The following is a 15,107-nucleotide window of genomic DNA, read 5'->3' as shown; positions in this document are numbered from 1 at the left end:
CCCCTCTCTGCCACTTCCCCAACAGCTTCCAGGTCAGAGGGCCCTGAGCAGAGCCTCCCGTGCTCCTTCCGATCCCCGACCCCCGGCGGGGGGTGGGGGGGGTGGGGGGTGGGAGGGGGCAGCCAGAGCCGCCAAGACGCAGGAACAGGACTCGGTCTCGCAGCGGAGCTTTATGCACTTGAGTTTCACGCAGGCCCGGCCCCTGGCGGTGCACAGCTGCTCCACCGAGCGAGGGCAGGGCCTGGCCGCGGCCTGCTGGGCAGACGAGGGAGGCGGCCCACCCAGGACCCCAGGGGCGACCTCTGCAGAGCAGCCTGCAGTGCTCCAGGCCCCCTCGGGACAGCCAGGGCTCTGAGAGGGTCGGCCCGTTCCCAAAGTCACCAGCCACCTCGCCTAGTGCCCCCCGAGCTATACAGACTCGGGGTCCACGCCCGGCTCTGCCTCCGCCCTTGGTTCCCCTGGCCCAGCCCCGGGTCTTGGCGCCTCCAGGGCCTGGAGGCTGCCGGGCTCCTCAGCGCCGGCGGGCAGGGCCTCAGCGTCCTCTTGGGCCTCAGCGTCCTCAGTGTCGCTGGCCCCGCCCTGGGCGCCTTGGCTGGGCGGGGTGTCCTTAGAGCGGCGCAGGCAACACTTGGTGGCCACAGCCATGAAGATCCCAGCCAGGGCCACCTCAGAGCCGGCCAGGTAGAAGATGATCTCGTAGTTCTTCAGGGCGTCCACCAGGCGGCCTGGGGGGCAGGGAAGGGGAGGTAAGGGTCGGCAGGAGGGGGGGAAGGAGGGGACTCCACCCACTGCCCTTCCCTACAACCTCAGATAAAGGGCAGTGCCCTCCCTGGAGTTGGTGGGTTTACATCTGAGGGACGCAGACACCCACCCCGGTCTTTGTTCCCGTTTTACAGACGCAAACCACCACCCGGGTTTTGCCATCTGAGACCTTAAAAATGTCACCACCTCCTGGGGCCTCCCTCAATTTCTTAAGTCGTGTGGACTCTTTGGGGAGGCAGCACCTTTCAGTTTACAGGGCACCCCCTCCACCCCCAGATCCAAGCCCCACACGTTCCCTGTGACTTGCCCAGCTAAGGAGTAGGGAGGGGACACTGCGCTTAGCCTTGCCCTCCTGGGGGTCCCCAACTCTTGCTCTTTCCACGCACCCCCCCCCCCCCCAGTCTTCAGGGGCCTGGCCCAGCTTTCCCTCCAGCTCCCTCCCGAGCCCCCTCCTGCTTCTGCCAGGAGGCCCCGGTTCCCTCGACTGAGCTTCCCTAGACTCTGTGGGCTCCGTCCTCTCTCGGCATTTTTGTGGCTGACCGCCCCAGGCTGTGACCTCTTGGTCTACAGCTCTGTGGCCTCAGGGAGGCTTCCTTGTGTGTCCCCCCCCCCCCCCCCGCCCCCAGGCCGGCTGCCTACCTGAGTCCCTTTGAGCACCACTCCCAAACTTGCCTTCCTGCCCTGCGCAGCCAGCCGCCAGTCCTGTCCCTGCCCCTCCCACACTCGGCCCTGCAGTGTCCTTCAGTCTCACTCCCTATTAGATCTACCCCCCAACCCAGGTCACATGAGGAAATGGAAGAGGGCTCCCTGAGCCTCTGCAGGTGGTGGGTGGGGGGCTTGGAGGCCACCCTCACCCAGGTTAGATGACAGAGCTGGATGAGGCCACTCGGCCAGCCCAGCCCTGGAAGGAGGGGCAGCTCACTCCACCTCAGGGGCAGCCTGGGTCCCAGCAAAGGTGGCTCCCCTCCGTCCCGCAGCCTGACCTCAGCGCTGCTCACAGGCAGGCCCCCTGCTGTCTCAGGGAAGACCTGCCAACCCTGGAGAACCCTAATAGCCACCGCCCCGCCCCTTCCCAAGCTCAATTCCTGCCTCACTTGAGAACTGCCTCGCAGTTTAGGAACACTGTCCCCTAAACGTGCCCTATGCTGTCCTGTGTCCTCTCCTGTGGGGTCTACCCTGCTCTGTGAGGCTGTCTTCATGCCAGCCTCTGCAAGAATCCTTTCCTGGCCTCTCATCATGGCAATTTCCAAGAGGCAATGACTGCAGAGTGCCCAGGGGGCACGCACAGTGGAAGGCCCAGATCGTGTCGGGGCACAGCAGCTGCACCAAGCGAGGGCAGGGCCTGGCCGTGGCCCGCTGGACAGATGAGGAGGGGACCCCTCCCTGGGCCCCTGGGTCACCACCCCATGTGCACACTGAGCACCCCCACTCTGCTCCTGGTCTCACGGCTGGTTCCTCAAACACATCGTCCCTATGTCCCTATCCTGGTCACCCTGAGAGGCTGGGGACGCTAAAGCACTCGGAGGCAGTGTTCCAAACTAAGGGCGTCTAGCGCTGGGCAGGGCTCTGCTCAGTTTGGGGACTGCACCTGTACTAGACCTCTGTGCCTCAGTTCCCCCCATCTGCGAAAGGAGAATAAGCATTTGCACTTCAACAAGGCCTTTGTGCCAACGCTTGAGATGACCCAGCGGGTCAGCAGCCGTCGATGGGGGGCTCTTCCTGGGCCTTCTTGGCCTCTCCGTCCCCACCCAGGGCTGGTAGTACTGGCTTGGAGGAGGGGTTAATTGGCCACGGGCAGCCCCACCCCCGACCCCACCCCCAGGCTGTCTCGGCCAATGGGTCTCTTCCTTTCATCCCTGGAAGCTCCATCTGGGACAGAGAGGGCGCTTTCTTCCATCTAGAGACATTAGCCCGTCACCCCCTCCTCCCGAGGGGCGCACCGGCAGAGGGGGGTCCAATGAGCACAGCCACGGCCTCGACGAGCAGCACCAGGCCCAGAGCACTGGGAAAGCGGTGCGACCCCACGGCTGCCATGAGCACCTCGAATTGCAGCGCTCCCACCATGCCGTACGAGAGGCCGAAGGCGACGCAGAAGGCGACAAGGGCGCCGTAGGAGCGCGCGCGCGCGCTGCTCAGGTCCGTGAGGCCATTGGCCATCAGGGCCAGGCTGAAGAGGTAGGCGACGTGAGGTCGTAAGCGCGCCAGGCCCGCCAGGGCGCCGCACGCTGGCCGCGCCACGATGTCTACGAAGCCCACGATGGACAGCAGGAAGGCGGCGTCGGCGTCCGGCACGCCCGCGTCCTTGGCGTAGTTCACCAACAGGATGGCGGGCACGAAGAGGCCGAGGGCCATCAGGAACTTGGTGACGGCGTACACCCCGAAGGCGCGGTCGGCGCACACGGCCACGTCCAACAGGCGGCGGCGGGTCCGGCCGCCAGGGGGCGCCTCGCGCAGGCGCAGCCCGGCGCGGTCCGCTTCCGCCTCCCCGGGAGCGTCGTCCGCGCTGTCCCCGCGCGGCCGCGGGCCGGGTCCCGGCGGCGGCCGCATGACGGCGCCGCAAGCGCAGCAGTGCAGCAGGAGGCCGCCGAGCAGCAAGAATCCGCCGCGCCAGCCGAAGTGCTCGAGCAGCTGTTGGCCGAGCGGCGACAGCGCCGACAGGAACACGGGGCTGCCCGCCGCCGCCAGCCCGTTGGCTAGGGGCCGCCGCCGCTCGAAGTACAGCCCCAGCATGATGAGCGACGGCTGGAAGTTGAGGGCCAGGCCCAGGCCTGCGGGACGAGGCGGCGCTGTGCCGGGGTCCCCGAGGGCGCCCCCACCCCAGCCCCGGGCAGGAGGGAGGGGGGAGGGGGAGGCCCCGACGGGGCAGGCAGACCCCGGGGAAAACTGAGCCGAGGGACGTCGAGGACCGCCTTTGGAGGGGAAACTGAGGACAAAAGGCCTTGCGGGGAAACTGAGAACAGAAGGCGTTGCCACAAGGACTCCCGACCACCCCCCCCCCCCCCCCCCCACCTCACGGCCGGGCCCCGTCCGCGTAGGGGAGGTGAGCAGTGGCCGCCCTCACCTGTGAGCACCCCAGCCGTCAGGTATAGCTCCAGGAGGCGCGTGGCGAAGGATGCTAGCACCATGCCCGCCGAGGCCAATAGCCCACCCACCAGCATCACCGGGCGACAGCCAAAGCGGGTCACGAGGATGCTGGAGACCGGACCTGTGGGCCGGGCACGGTCACCGCTCCGGTTGGACTAACCTCCTTTCCCCATGGACACTCCGGGCTTTGCACCTCCCGGCCCCAGAAAATGGCTCAAAGGGATAAGGTCACCAGCGGTTCAGAGAGGGCAGCGTCTGGCCAAGGTCACACTGCTTGGTTGGGCCTGACCAAGGCAGGCCGAGGACTCACGGGAGGGACCCGTCTTGGTCCAGAGCCCCCATCCATCCCCAGTCCTCCTGAGAACAGGGAACCCCAAGCAGAAGAGGTGGACCCCACTCCCTTTTTTTTTTTTTTTTTTTATCTGCACAGCTGGAATCGCCCCTTGGGCTGCCCAGGCTCTTTCCAGAAGAAAGAGGAAAGCCTCCTCTTTTCCGCGAGGCTTGGTCAGGATAACGCCAGCATTTCCCCCACCGCAACAGGTGGTTAGGGCTCAGGGGAGCGGGGAGCCGGAATCTTATTTAGAACGATTTCCCCACCTGTAACATAGGCGGGCCTTTTGGCAGAACTGGAGAGGTCCTGCCGGCTGGCCAAGCTTGCCAGGTGTGTGGGCTCTTCCTCGAGCCACTGTTCCTTTCCTGCCCTTTCGTCCCCTCTCTCTGGTGCCAGTGTTCACAGGAAGAAAGTGGTTCCTGCGCCCTCCCCCGAGGGGTCTGGGGAAGGCTCACGGGGTCCGTGTCTCCTAGTCCCTGATCCCTGCTCTCAATCCTGGGCCCGGGGTTGGGGGAGGGACCCGCGAGGGGGCGCTGACCCGTGCCGTAGAGCATGGCGAGCATGATGGAGGACACCCAAGCCGTGTCGCTGTAGCCCGCGCCGAAGTCGCGCATAAGGGCGCGGAAGAAGACGCTCACCGCCTTGGGAAAGCCGTAGGCGAAACCGGTGATCACGAAGCAGGCGCCCAGCACCGCCCAGCCCCAGCCGCCGTCTGGGGGGCCCGCTCCCCGCCGGGGGCCGCCAGCGCCCATCGCGGCTGCCTCTGCTGGCGGAGGGGGACGAGAGGGAGCAGCGAAGGTCTGTAGCCCAGGCCAGAAAGGGGGATGGAGACCCAGCGTGGGGGAAACCGAGGCACGGGGCTACCCCTGCTCAGGGAATGAGCCAAGAAGGGAAACCCAGGCAAAACCTCGCCCCAAGTCTCCCCTCCTCCGAGGGGCCCATGAAAGATGAAGGGGGGGGGGGGCGGTAATGGAATCGCTCCCACCTGAGCCTGAACTTCAGGAAGACTCCCTCTGGAAGACTCCTTGCCCAGGGACCTGGTGGTGGCAGGAGAGGGGGTGCTGGTGAATGGGAGAGCTGGGCGGCCAGCGTGTGCCCCATGTGCTTGGGAATCCCCAGTGTCCCCAGTGTGCAGGTGTGAGGGTCTCAGCACAGAGGGACTAACCCCACGTGTGGGACAGAGAGGCAGGTGCCAGCTGCAAAATGGGTGGGGCTTATTTTCTTCCTTGCCTTTGCGGTATGTTCCTAATTCTTCTCAATGATCAGAAATGACTATTGTCATTTAGGGGAAAAAAAGAAGAAAAGGAAAACCCAAGAACATGTAAGAACATCAGCCTTGCTTCAGGAGCAAGGGAGCCGAGTTCCGGTTCACCCCGGCTTAGCCATGGATTTGCTCTGTGACTTGGGCAGTTCCCCTTCCCTCGCTGAGCCTCAGTTTTGCCACCTGTAAGATGGGTGACGGATTGTCCCAGGCCAACCGGGAGTCGGGGCACGGGGGGGGGGGGGGGGGGGTGATCAGATCTCTGGTTCCACTGGGCAGATAGGGACCTCTGAGGGGGCACCAAGAAAGAAAGCTTCTCTCCAAATCCCTAGCAGCCTGCCCCCCCCGCCCCCCCCCCAACCCTACACAAGCAGAAAACAGCTCTAAGGCCTCTCACACTCTTGGCTCTCCACCCAGGGGTCCACACAGCAGCCTCATGCACCCCCGTAACAGACGAGGCTGGTAGGCCTCCCCAGTAGGGGGGACCAGCCCACAGCTGGGCAGAAGCCTCCTTTCCTCCCACCGCCCCTCTGCATGTGGGGTCTCCTTCCCGGCACTGGGGAACACCAAGATACCCGTGGGAATCTGGGACTCTGACCCTCTCTCACCAGGACGGGGTCCTGGCTTTTCCTGCCTGTTGTCCCCTCACCGTGGCCGCAGCCACTTGGAGGCCAGGACAAGGGGGGTGGTCCTGGCAGCCCTCGCCCCACACTCACCTGAGCCGTCCTGTGGGTTTGGGCGTCCAGCCTCACATCTCCCGAGGCCTTCCGGGAGGGTTTGCCCCCCCCCCCACCCCGGTTCCCCCTTGAAGCCTAGCCTGAGGGGGGCGCACAGCCGAAGACCCCCCCAGGCTTGTCTACAGATCAGCCGCTGGCCAGACTCACCCACGGCTCACTCCCTCAGGCCCGGAGCTCAGAGTGTTCCCCACCCCCACCCCGCTAAGAGGCTTTTGCCTGGAAAGGGAGAAGGGACAAGGGACGGGGCAGTGGCCGCAGCACAGGGCCAGGCTGGACCCCACGGTGGGGGTCCCTGTCTCAGGCCCTCCCAGCAGAGCTAGAGAGATAACGAGGCCCCTCCACTGGGCAGAGGACACACAGAGCCCTGCTCTGGTGGTGATGGGAGAGGAGGATCCTACTGGTGCTGGGGGCGCAGCCCTGCCCTGGAGAGACCCCACCAGCCCTACTCACCTCAGCGCCTCGCCTGCCCCCCACCCCCAGACCACATTCCAGGAGGGGCCTCCGAGGCTTTCCCCTGGATCAGGCTAATCCAGGTCAGAGAGCCTGGGACCGAGGGGTGGGGGGGGGGGGGGGGGGGAGGGTGCGGAGGGACCAGAACAAAGGGCGCTGTGTCCCAGGCTGTGGCAGGGTGACTGCTGGTGGTCCTGGACCTTGGCCACTGCCACCCCTCCGCCTCTGGAGAGGCCACCACAGCAGCAAAGGGACTGGGCCAGAGCTGGGTGGACAGACCCTGAGGGCTTCAGGGCAGACCTAAAGATTTGCTTAAAATGAGGGATGTGACAGGTGCCCGGGGCGGGGGCTCAGTCTGCTGAGCGGCCGATTCTTGTCGGTTCAGGTCGCGATCTCACGTCTCGTGGGTTCAAGCCCCGCATCGGGCTCTGCGCTGGGATTCTCTGTCTCCCTCTCTCTTTGCCCCTCCCTCACTCGCTCTCTCGCAAAATAAACAAACTTTAAAAAAAAAAAAAGAGGGATGTAAAGGGCTGTGAGTGAGCGAGTCCTCTCGGGGAACTCCTAGTGACCTTCAGGACCTCCTGGACACCGTCCTCCAGTGGGAGGCTTCCATGCCCCACCCCCCACCTGTCCCCCCAGTTCGACACCGCCAGTCCTGCTGCTGTGTCTCCTTGCTTTATTTCTCCCCGTTTACAAAAGTTAAACAAGAGGACGTATGGGGGGGTGGGGAAGGGGGTGTGCGGGGCTCCTCCCTCCTGGGGCAGAGAAGGGGAAAGGGGGTGGGGTGCACGAGGCAGGCCCCCAGGGAGAGTCCTGGGGCCCTTGGAGGGGGAAGGGACTGTCCTGTCCCCCATTCTGCCTGCTTTACTTTGAAGGTCCCAGACCCCAGGTCAGTCCCCCGGGAGGGGCAGCCACTCCCAGTTCCAGAGCCCCGGCTTCTTGGGTCCACCGCTGCTGCTTCTGCTGCTGCCCCCAGCTCCCGACAGCCCCTGGGCAGGTGTGGGGACGAGCTCAGACCCCGGATGGAGGAGGGCGCCTCAGCGGATGAGGGGCGCTGAGCGGTCGTTGGTGACTGTGGGCCGCAGCTTTACGGTGGCAAAGGGGTTTGTGCCCCTGCGAGGGGAGAGGTCGGGGTGAGAGGGGCCCAGGTTCCCTCCCCACCCCCCCACCCCCGCCGCCCAGCTGGCTCTGGCTCCAAGGAAGGTCGCCAGGTGCCTGAGCCATGTCCGCCCCGACCTCCTGCCCCCACCGGTCACCTCTCACCCCTGCCTCATCTCCCCCCTCCCCAGAACCCCTGCCCAGCCCCCACCCCCACGCCGCCCCCAACTCCTATCCTAGGACTCACCGAGGGAAGAGCTCTGGAGGGTGCTGTTCCGAGGACATAAGTTTCTGCAGTGAGGGTGGAGGAAAGGCCAGGTTTAGGGGGGGAAAGGGGCAAGTGAGCCCCCACGCCTGCAACTCCCCATTCCAGGAAGGCAGACGACTAGACCAGAGGCCCCTGCAGGCCAGGCTTCGGGGAAATCAGGCCCGGGCATTCCGAAGCTCAGAATTCCGTGGGTTTCAGACTTGAGAAGCCTCTGGGCCAGGGCACCAGCTGCACTCCCTGCACCCCCACCCCCCACCCCCGGTCCTGCCCAGCCAGCCCCAGCCCAGGCTCCGTCCGACCCAGGACGCTGGTCTTGCCTCTCCCGGGAGGTGGGAAGGACGGGCCTCTTCCAGTGCTCCCAGCAGGACCACGGGGGCTCCAGTCCCTGAGAGGAATCTTTCCCCCCCTCCCTCTGCCCCAGGCTCAGAAGTCCATCCCACACCTCCCTGCAGATTAGGCAAACTGAGGCTGGGGAGGGAGGGCCCCCCTCCAGCCAGCCAGTGGCAAAGCAGGGAGGGTCACCCGGTCTCCGGTCTCCCAGCCTGCTGGATGAGCCCAGGGCTGGGGCCTGGCTGGGGGGGGAGGGGGGAGGGGGCTCACCTTGACGTCACTCGCCACCCCCATGCTGCCCATGCTGCTTCGGCGGCCACTAGGCAAGGGCGGAGGGGCAGGGCTGGGGGCGCGGCTCGGTATCCGGCTCGGGGTTCGGGAGCGGGATTGGCCGTCCCAGTACTCCGGGGGTGCTGTAGAGTTGCTCGGCCGGCCCAGGAGGTCATCAAGGCTGTGGCTGCCCCGGAGGGGGTAGGATCTGAGTCCAGAGCAAGGGGGGACAGGAAGGGGGTCAGGCGTCAGGCCCCTGCTGCTTCCCCCACCCCCGATCTTGCTGGGCCCCTCAGCATCCTACAGCTTCTTCCCTTGCAGGGGGTGGGGGGAAGGCCACAGGGCTTGGAGGCAGTCCTCCGAGGAGGCAGAGGGACAGACGCAGTGACCCTGACATGCGGAGAGGTGGGGGTCCCCTTCCTCCGGGGACCGAAGGAGGCTGGGTGCACTCAGGACTGCCACTCACAGATGTCCCCCTGGGGGGGTGGGGCCGCTCCCCCTGAAGTCCCCACCCCCGCCCCGCCTCCCACCACCCAGGTACCTGGAAGGTAGCTCATTCATAGGGTTCATCAGGTTCATGGAGGTCACTGGGGTCAAGGGGTTCGTGGGGTTCACAGGCACCTCCTCCAAAGGCTTCACATAGGCCTCGGGGAACCAGCCGCTCCTGCGGGGTGGAGGCAGAGGGTCCCATAGGCAGAAGGCCCAACAACCGTGCCCAAAAGAACGCTTCCGAGGACAGTTACTGGGCAGCGCTGTGTGCCAGGCCTTGCTCGAAAGGCTGTGCCCAGAGTAACTCATTGAATCGCCTCCGGGAGACCTTTCTCCACCTTCAAGCCCAGCTGTCCAGCTTCATGTCCCGCCAGGGGCTAGGTCACCTTGGGGGGAGCTGCAAGTCCAAGGAGGAGAGCGACATGTCCCAGGACATGTGGTGACCGGCTTCATTCGCTACTCGCCGAGAGTACCCACCACGTGAGGGCCCACAGAGAGCCCGACACACTTCCTGCTCCCCGGAGGCCCCCGGCCTGGCCGACAGGCCCACAGACGGATGATTACCAGGGGACAGGGGACAGGGTGGGGGGCCCGGGGATCGCGGGCAACCGTACCAGCCAGGGGAAAGGGCACTCGAGCCTAAGGTGCCTAATACCAGCCAGTGCCCTTTCCTCCTCAGCCCTGCCCCTTCCCTCCACCCTAGAACCTTGGTTCCGGGGACCCCGGGCACCCTGCCCTTAGAGTCCGTGCCTGGCTGGAGGCTCATCACCGCCCCTCCCGAACAGCCAGGGTTCGGGGAGAGGCACTTCGCGCGACGTTCCTTAACTCTTTCAGAGCCCGCGGAGCCCAGCGGATTCTTGCAAGCACTCTGGAAAGCGTTCTCCACAAAAAGCCACCTTAGGCCTCCAGACCCAAGCAACAGCGCTCTCGCCTGAAGGTGACTAGGAGCTATTTCACCTCAAACTGACAGACCAGAAGCATTTTCCACGCGCTTTGCTTCTGCCTTCACCGTAAAGTGCCTACGGATAAGACTTGCCACCTTCTTCCCTGACCTGTGAGGCACAGAGGGAACGGCAAAATGTCCCGGGAACGTGGGTGGAGAGCACCGGCCCCCGGTGGTTTGACGCTCAGGTCCCCGGGGGACAGTCTGCTACACGCCTGTTGTGGGGACTTGTGCGGGTCCACGAAGCAGGTGTTTCCAACCCTGGTGGTTGTAGCCATCTCCCTACGTCGCCAGCACAGCCTTCCGTTCTCGATCCAGTAGTCCCCGGGCCTCCACCCCTCCATCCGTCCATCATCCCACCCTGCCTCCTGCATCCAGGATCCACGTGGGCAGCCACCCACGGACCGCCAGTCCCTAATCCGTCTCCACCTGCCTGACCTTCTGCCAGCCCGTTCACATGCTTCCCCACTCACCCCTCAGTCTACGTAAGCACCCCACATCCGTGCATCCTCTTGCAAGCACCTTGACGTGCACCTGCTGACTCCTCCCTCTAAGCCTCCATTCATTCACTCAGGCCACTATTCTCGCCCTCCTTCCTCCCTTCTCTCCCTCGCATGAGTGCGAGTGGGCACCACACCGTCTCCGGCCCGTAGGGCCCCGTGGGGGGGGGGTCACTGCCTGGCTCCGGCAAGCCCCCACCTTCCCTTTTTCTTTGGTAGAAAGAGTAATCCTTGCACACTCTCTTTCGGCGACCACAGAGCACTTCCCCACCTCCCCGCTTCCATTCACGGGCGTCGAAACGGACCCCCAATTTGCCTTCTTTAAGGATCTGCACCGCACGCGACCGCCCCACTGGGCCTGTCGGCCTGCTCGGTCCCAGCTTGGCCTCTGGGCCTGGCCCCGGGGGGCCACAGCCTGCTGCGCTCTGCTGCCGCTCCCCGGGTAAAGAGGGGCCGCCCTGTTGCCCCCACAGTAAGTGCTCAAGCAGTGGGGTTGCTGCAGCCTTCTGCAGCGCAAGAGAGAACCTTCCCGTCCGTTCCTCTCCTCGCGAGGGCTACCGCCCTGTACTCGGCAGGGAGGCTCTTCCTACCCCCTTGGACTGGATGAGGACACGGAGCGCCGCGCGGGAGAAGGGGAGAGCCGTCTACCGCCCTGGGGCTGGAGGTTGGGGGGCGAGGAAGCCGGCGGGGCGGTGGGGGGAGCTCCTTCCACCCCCCTCCCCTGCGCCCCGGCGGCGCCCACTCACGTGGACGAGCCCTCCAGCTTGCCGTAGAGCCAGCCGTTCTGGGCCTCTGGCACTAACACCTCCACGACGTCTCCGGCCGAGAAGCGCAGCAGCGTGTGGTTGGCGCCCTCCGAGTGGGAGACGAGGGCGCGGACTCTCCGGGCGCCCCCGCCGCCGCCCCCGCCGCCCGGGCGCTCGCCGAAGGAGTTGGAGCGCGAGCGCTGGGTGCTGCCGGCGTAGAGCGAGGCTGCCGGGGGCGGGGAGAGCGCGGCGGCGCGTGGGTGGCGGGTTCTCCCCCCGCGATCTGGGCCCCTTCCCGGCCCCCGCGTCCCCGGCCCTCCCTCTGCGCTCCGGGGCGCCGGGGCCACTCACAGGCGGACGGCGTCCGGGGCAGCGACCGGCGGTCTGGCTCCAGCTGGGACGCGGACCTCGCCTCGGCGGCGGGCTCGGGGCCGGGGCCGTAGGAGCCGGAGCCGTGCCGGCTGCGCGGGGAGCTGAACTCCGCGAGCGGCCGCTGGGGCTGCGAGGGGAGACGGGCAGGGGAGGGTGGGGCGGGGAGGGGAGGGGTGGGCCGCGGCGCCCTAGTCCAGCCCCCACCCCCAGTCCCAGACGTCGGCGTAGGGGTTCTGGGGCCTGCGGCCCAGCCACCACGGGGGCGCCGAGGCCGCGCCCGGGAGGGAAGGCCGGCCCAGGGGCGCTGCGTAGACGGGGAGCCTGGGGGGCAGGAGGCTCCATGGGGGGGGGCCTCGGGCCCCAGGGCGCCGTGGCGGGTGCGGGGATCGGCGGGGGCGCGAACAGCGGCGGGGGCGCCCAGGGCCTCACCATGTCCAGGCGGGTGGGCGTCAGGCGGCCCGAGGGGTAGGGCGGCCCCAGCACGGGGCCCAGCAGGCCGGGGGAGTGGGCGCGCGACGGGCTGTGGCTGGCCTCCGACTGCTCCTTCCACAGCAGCACGCGGTTCTGGAGCGTGCTCCGGGCCTGGCCGCGTGCGGGGGGGGGGGGGGGGGAGGGGAGAAACACACCGGGGTCAGCCAGATCGGAGCTGGGGACTCAAAAGTGCCACCCTAGGCCTGGGAACTCGGGCCCTGCAAGCGGTGGATGACGGGATCGTCAAGCCGGAAGGAACCAGAGATGGCGGCGGGGTCACCTCATAGGGTTCGCTAAATAGAGTGAAGCCAACCCAGGAAACTACAGTTAAGGAAACGTGGCAAATTTCCAATCACACGTGGGCTCCTAGATCCAGCCATACCTGAACCCCTTGAACGAAAGGGATAAACTAACCAAAGGGATAAATGCCTCTCCTGGGTAAGCCAGTTTGAGTGGTTTTCTAAAAAGAGGCCCTTCAAATAACAGTTTTTCCAGTCTATTCCTTTTAGTCTACGTAAGCACCCCTAGTGCCCCTGGTACGTAGGCATCTAACTGTTTGAATACTTTCAAGGACAGGAAACTCAGCAGTTGACCCCGCAATTCATAACAACCTGGGGTGAGAGGACTTTAAATGTCAGACCTGCTGTATGCATTAATCATTTTTTTAGGGGGCGCTTGGGTGGCTCAGTTGGTTGAGCGACCGACTTCAGCTCAGGTCATGATCTCACGGTTGGTGAGTTTGAGCCCCGCGTCGGGCTCTGTGCTGACAGCTCGGAGCCTGGAGCCTGCGTAGGATTCGGTGTCTCCCTCTCTCTCTGCCCCTCCCCCACTCATGCTCTGTCTCTGTCTCAGAAATAAGTAAACATTAAAAAAACGTCATTTTGTTAATTTTCTGTATTTTATGGGTTGACATCCCCGGGGCTTTGTTAATCCTGCCCAGATTGTCCCTCCCGGGGCCCGATAATTCCTAGAGATAGTAAGCAACTTGCCAGGAAGCACGTATGCAAAACAACCGGTCCAAAACCCACATCCCTAACCACCTCCCTTATCTAACACACACCAAGCCAGTATTTACCCTGACCTCGATCACCCCAAAGCAGGTGCCAGACAGTTAGATGCAACCCCTAGAGCCCAGAGCTCAGTGAAATTATTCAAACCATCCTGTCTTTCAATGGCCTTGACCTCTCTGTGATGTCACTCAGTCACTTCTATAAATTAAATCCCAGGTATGATCAAAACATCGTGCTCTCTTCTGTTACAAAGGTCTCCCCCTGGGAATGCAAGCTGGTGCAGCCGCTCTGGAAAACAGTATGGAGTTTCCTCAAAAAACTAAAAATAGAACTACCCTGCGACCCAGCAATTGCACTACTAGGCATTTATCCACGGGACACAGGGGGACTGTTTCGAAGAGACACATGCACCCCCATGTTTATAGCAGCACTATCGACAATAGCCAAAGTATGGAAAGAGCCCAAATGTCGATCGATGGATGAATGGATAAAGAAGATGTGGTGTATACACACACACACACACACACACACACACACACACACACACAATGGAGTATTACTCAGCAATCAAAAAGAATGAAATCTTGGCATTTGCAACTACGTGGATGGAACTGGAGGGTATTACGCGAAGTGAAATTAGTCAGAGAAAGACAAAAATCCTATGACTTCACTCCTATGAGGGCTTTAAGAGACCAAACAGATGAACATAAGGGAAGGGAAACAAAAATAATATAAAAACAGGGAGGGGGACCAAACAGAAGAGACTCTTAAATATGGAGAACAAACTGAGGGTTCCTGGAGGGGTCGTGGGTGGGGGGAGGGGCTCCATGGGGAAGGGCACTAAGGAATCGACTCCTGAAATCACGGTTGCAGTAGATGCTAACTAACTCGGATGTAAATTTAAAAACTAAATACATAAGTAAACAAACATTAAGAAATAAATAAACAAAGGCCTCTCCCTTTTCCAGTCAAGCATCTCCTCCCCCAAGGCCAAGCTCAAGACCGTCACCTTAGGAATAAGCAAAGCTTCCCTTTGTCGAACATTTACTCTGCGCCAGGCCCAGTGTTCAAGCTTCACCCGTATCGTCTTATTTGATTCTCGCAATCGCCCTGGGAATTAGATGTCACTATTACCACCGTCTTATCGAAGAAGATACTGAGGGTCAGAGCAGTTAATGACTGGCCCCAGGTCTCACAGCCAGTGAGCCTCGGCGTGGCCTGCACTAGTCCAGCTTGAGACAACTTCCTGGGACGGCACCTTTGGACGCTTCCTCCCTTCAGTCTGGGCCAGCGGCTGAAAACCTCACGGGGATCTCGGGCAGCCAAACAGCAGCGACTCCGTCACAGGAGCAGGTGGCCAGCGGGTCACTAGGGTGGACAGCCCCTCCGTTGTCTTGTCACGGTGCTAGGGCGTTCTGGGAGGAAAGGCCCCGGCACCAAGTCCCAGCCTGGACAGCGCAGAATTTTACTGGCTTTCGTCAGCCCTGCCTCCGGGCGGCGTAGCCAGGGGTCGGGAAGAAACACCGCACAGGCTTTCAAAACCATAAAGAGACCGTGGGGGGATTTCCAAAACAGGGATGGAGTGGGAGAGCCAGTCTAAGTATGATACGGACCCCCCCCCCATGCTAGACAAGGAGGATACATTTGGTTAAGTCAAGATAATTTTTTTAAGCACGGCAAAACCTACAATAAGCAAAGTCAAGCGATAAATGACACACTGGGAAGATATGTGCCTCTCATCACCAAGGAAGCTCTAATCTCAGTAACATATAAAGAGCTCCGAGAAACTAATAAGAAAAATGGAGGAAACGATGCTGATAGCACAGTGAAGGGCGTCCGATGGCTCTGAAACATGAAAAGGTATCAGTCTCGCTTGTAAGACGAGGATAAAATGAAGCCACGTCGGGCGCCTGGGTGGCGCAGTCGGTTAAGCGTCCGACTTCAGCCAGGTCACGATCTCGCGGTCCGTGAGTTCGAGCCCCGCG

General features: G+C 63.2%; 2 protein-coding genes across 6 annotated transcripts in view; both read right to left on the bottom strand.

The window, feature by feature from the left end:
* Positions 1 to 151: 151 nt before the first annotated feature.
* On the bottom strand, positions 152 to 6,609 carry SLC16A8 (solute carrier family 16 member 8). Of its 5 annotated transcripts, none has more exons than XM_040490865.1 (6): positions 6,155 to 6,609; positions 5,163 to 5,214; positions 4,716 to 4,943; positions 3,824 to 3,967; positions 2,703 to 3,530; positions 409 to 725 (listed from the first exon to the last, which is right to left on the bottom strand). In XM_040490865.1, exons 3-6 carry the CDS (start codon positions 4,927 to 4,929, stop codon positions 409 to 411), a joined length of 1,503 nt encoding a protein of 500 aa, XP_040346799.1. In that variant the 5' UTR covers positions 4,930 to 4,943; positions 5,163 to 5,214; positions 6,155 to 6,609. The 5 variants fall into 5 exon arrangements, with proteins under 5 accessions (XP_040346801.1, XP_040346799.1, XP_040346800.1 ...); XM_040490866.1 differs by having other exon boundaries at positions 4,716 to 4,940; XM_040490863.1 differs by having other exon boundaries at positions 4,716 to 5,214.
* A 675-nt stretch (positions 6,610 to 7,284) lies between these two features.
* Positions 7,285 to 15,107, bottom strand: part of BAIAP2L2 (BAR/IMD domain containing adaptor protein 2 like 2) — a 30,332-nt gene continuing 22,509 nt past the window's right edge. Inside the window, exons 8-14 of the mRNA XM_040490858.1 lie at positions 12,071 to 12,223; positions 11,621 to 11,768; positions 11,270 to 11,495; positions 9,133 to 9,255; positions 8,592 to 8,799; positions 7,971 to 8,014; positions 7,285 to 7,738 (exon numbers count right to left, since the gene is read on the bottom strand). Coding sequence (XP_040346792.1) covers positions 7,663 to 7,738; positions 7,971 to 8,014; positions 8,592 to 8,799; positions 9,133 to 9,255; positions 11,270 to 11,495; positions 11,621 to 11,768; positions 12,071 to 12,223 — 978 coding nt within the window. The 3' untranslated portion in view covers positions 7,285 to 7,662. The remainder of the gene's footprint in view (positions 7,739 to 7,970; positions 8,015 to 8,591; positions 8,800 to 9,132; positions 9,256 to 11,269; positions 11,496 to 11,620; positions 11,769 to 12,070; positions 12,224 to 15,107) is intronic.

Source organism: Herpailurus yagouaroundi, unplaced genomic scaffold, assembly GCF_014898765.1.
Source record: "Herpailurus yagouaroundi ecotype Mexico unplaced genomic scaffold, PumYag 182, whole genome shotgun sequence".
NCBI lineage: Eukaryota > Metazoa > Chordata > Mammalia > Carnivora > Felidae > Herpailurus > Herpailurus yagouaroundi.
Note: the sequence above shows the minus strand (reverse complement) of the source record. Positions and strands in the feature narration are given on the sequence as shown.

Excerpts from the sequence above, each read along its gene's own strand:
- SLC16A8 (XM_040490863.1), bottom strand. The coding sequence starts at position 4,929 with ATGGGCGCTGGCGGCCCCCGGCGGGGAGCGGGCCCCCCAGACGGCGGC. Across the intron at positions 3,968-4,715 it reads CGCCATGCTCTACGGCACGG|GTCCGGTCTCCAGCATCCTC; the intron begins GTCAGCGCCCCC and ends CCCGGCCCACAG. Across the intron at positions 3,531-3,823 it reads GACGGCTGGGGTGCTCACAG|GCCTGGGCCTGGCCCTCAAC; the intron begins GTGAGGGCGGCC and ends CTCGTCCCGCAG.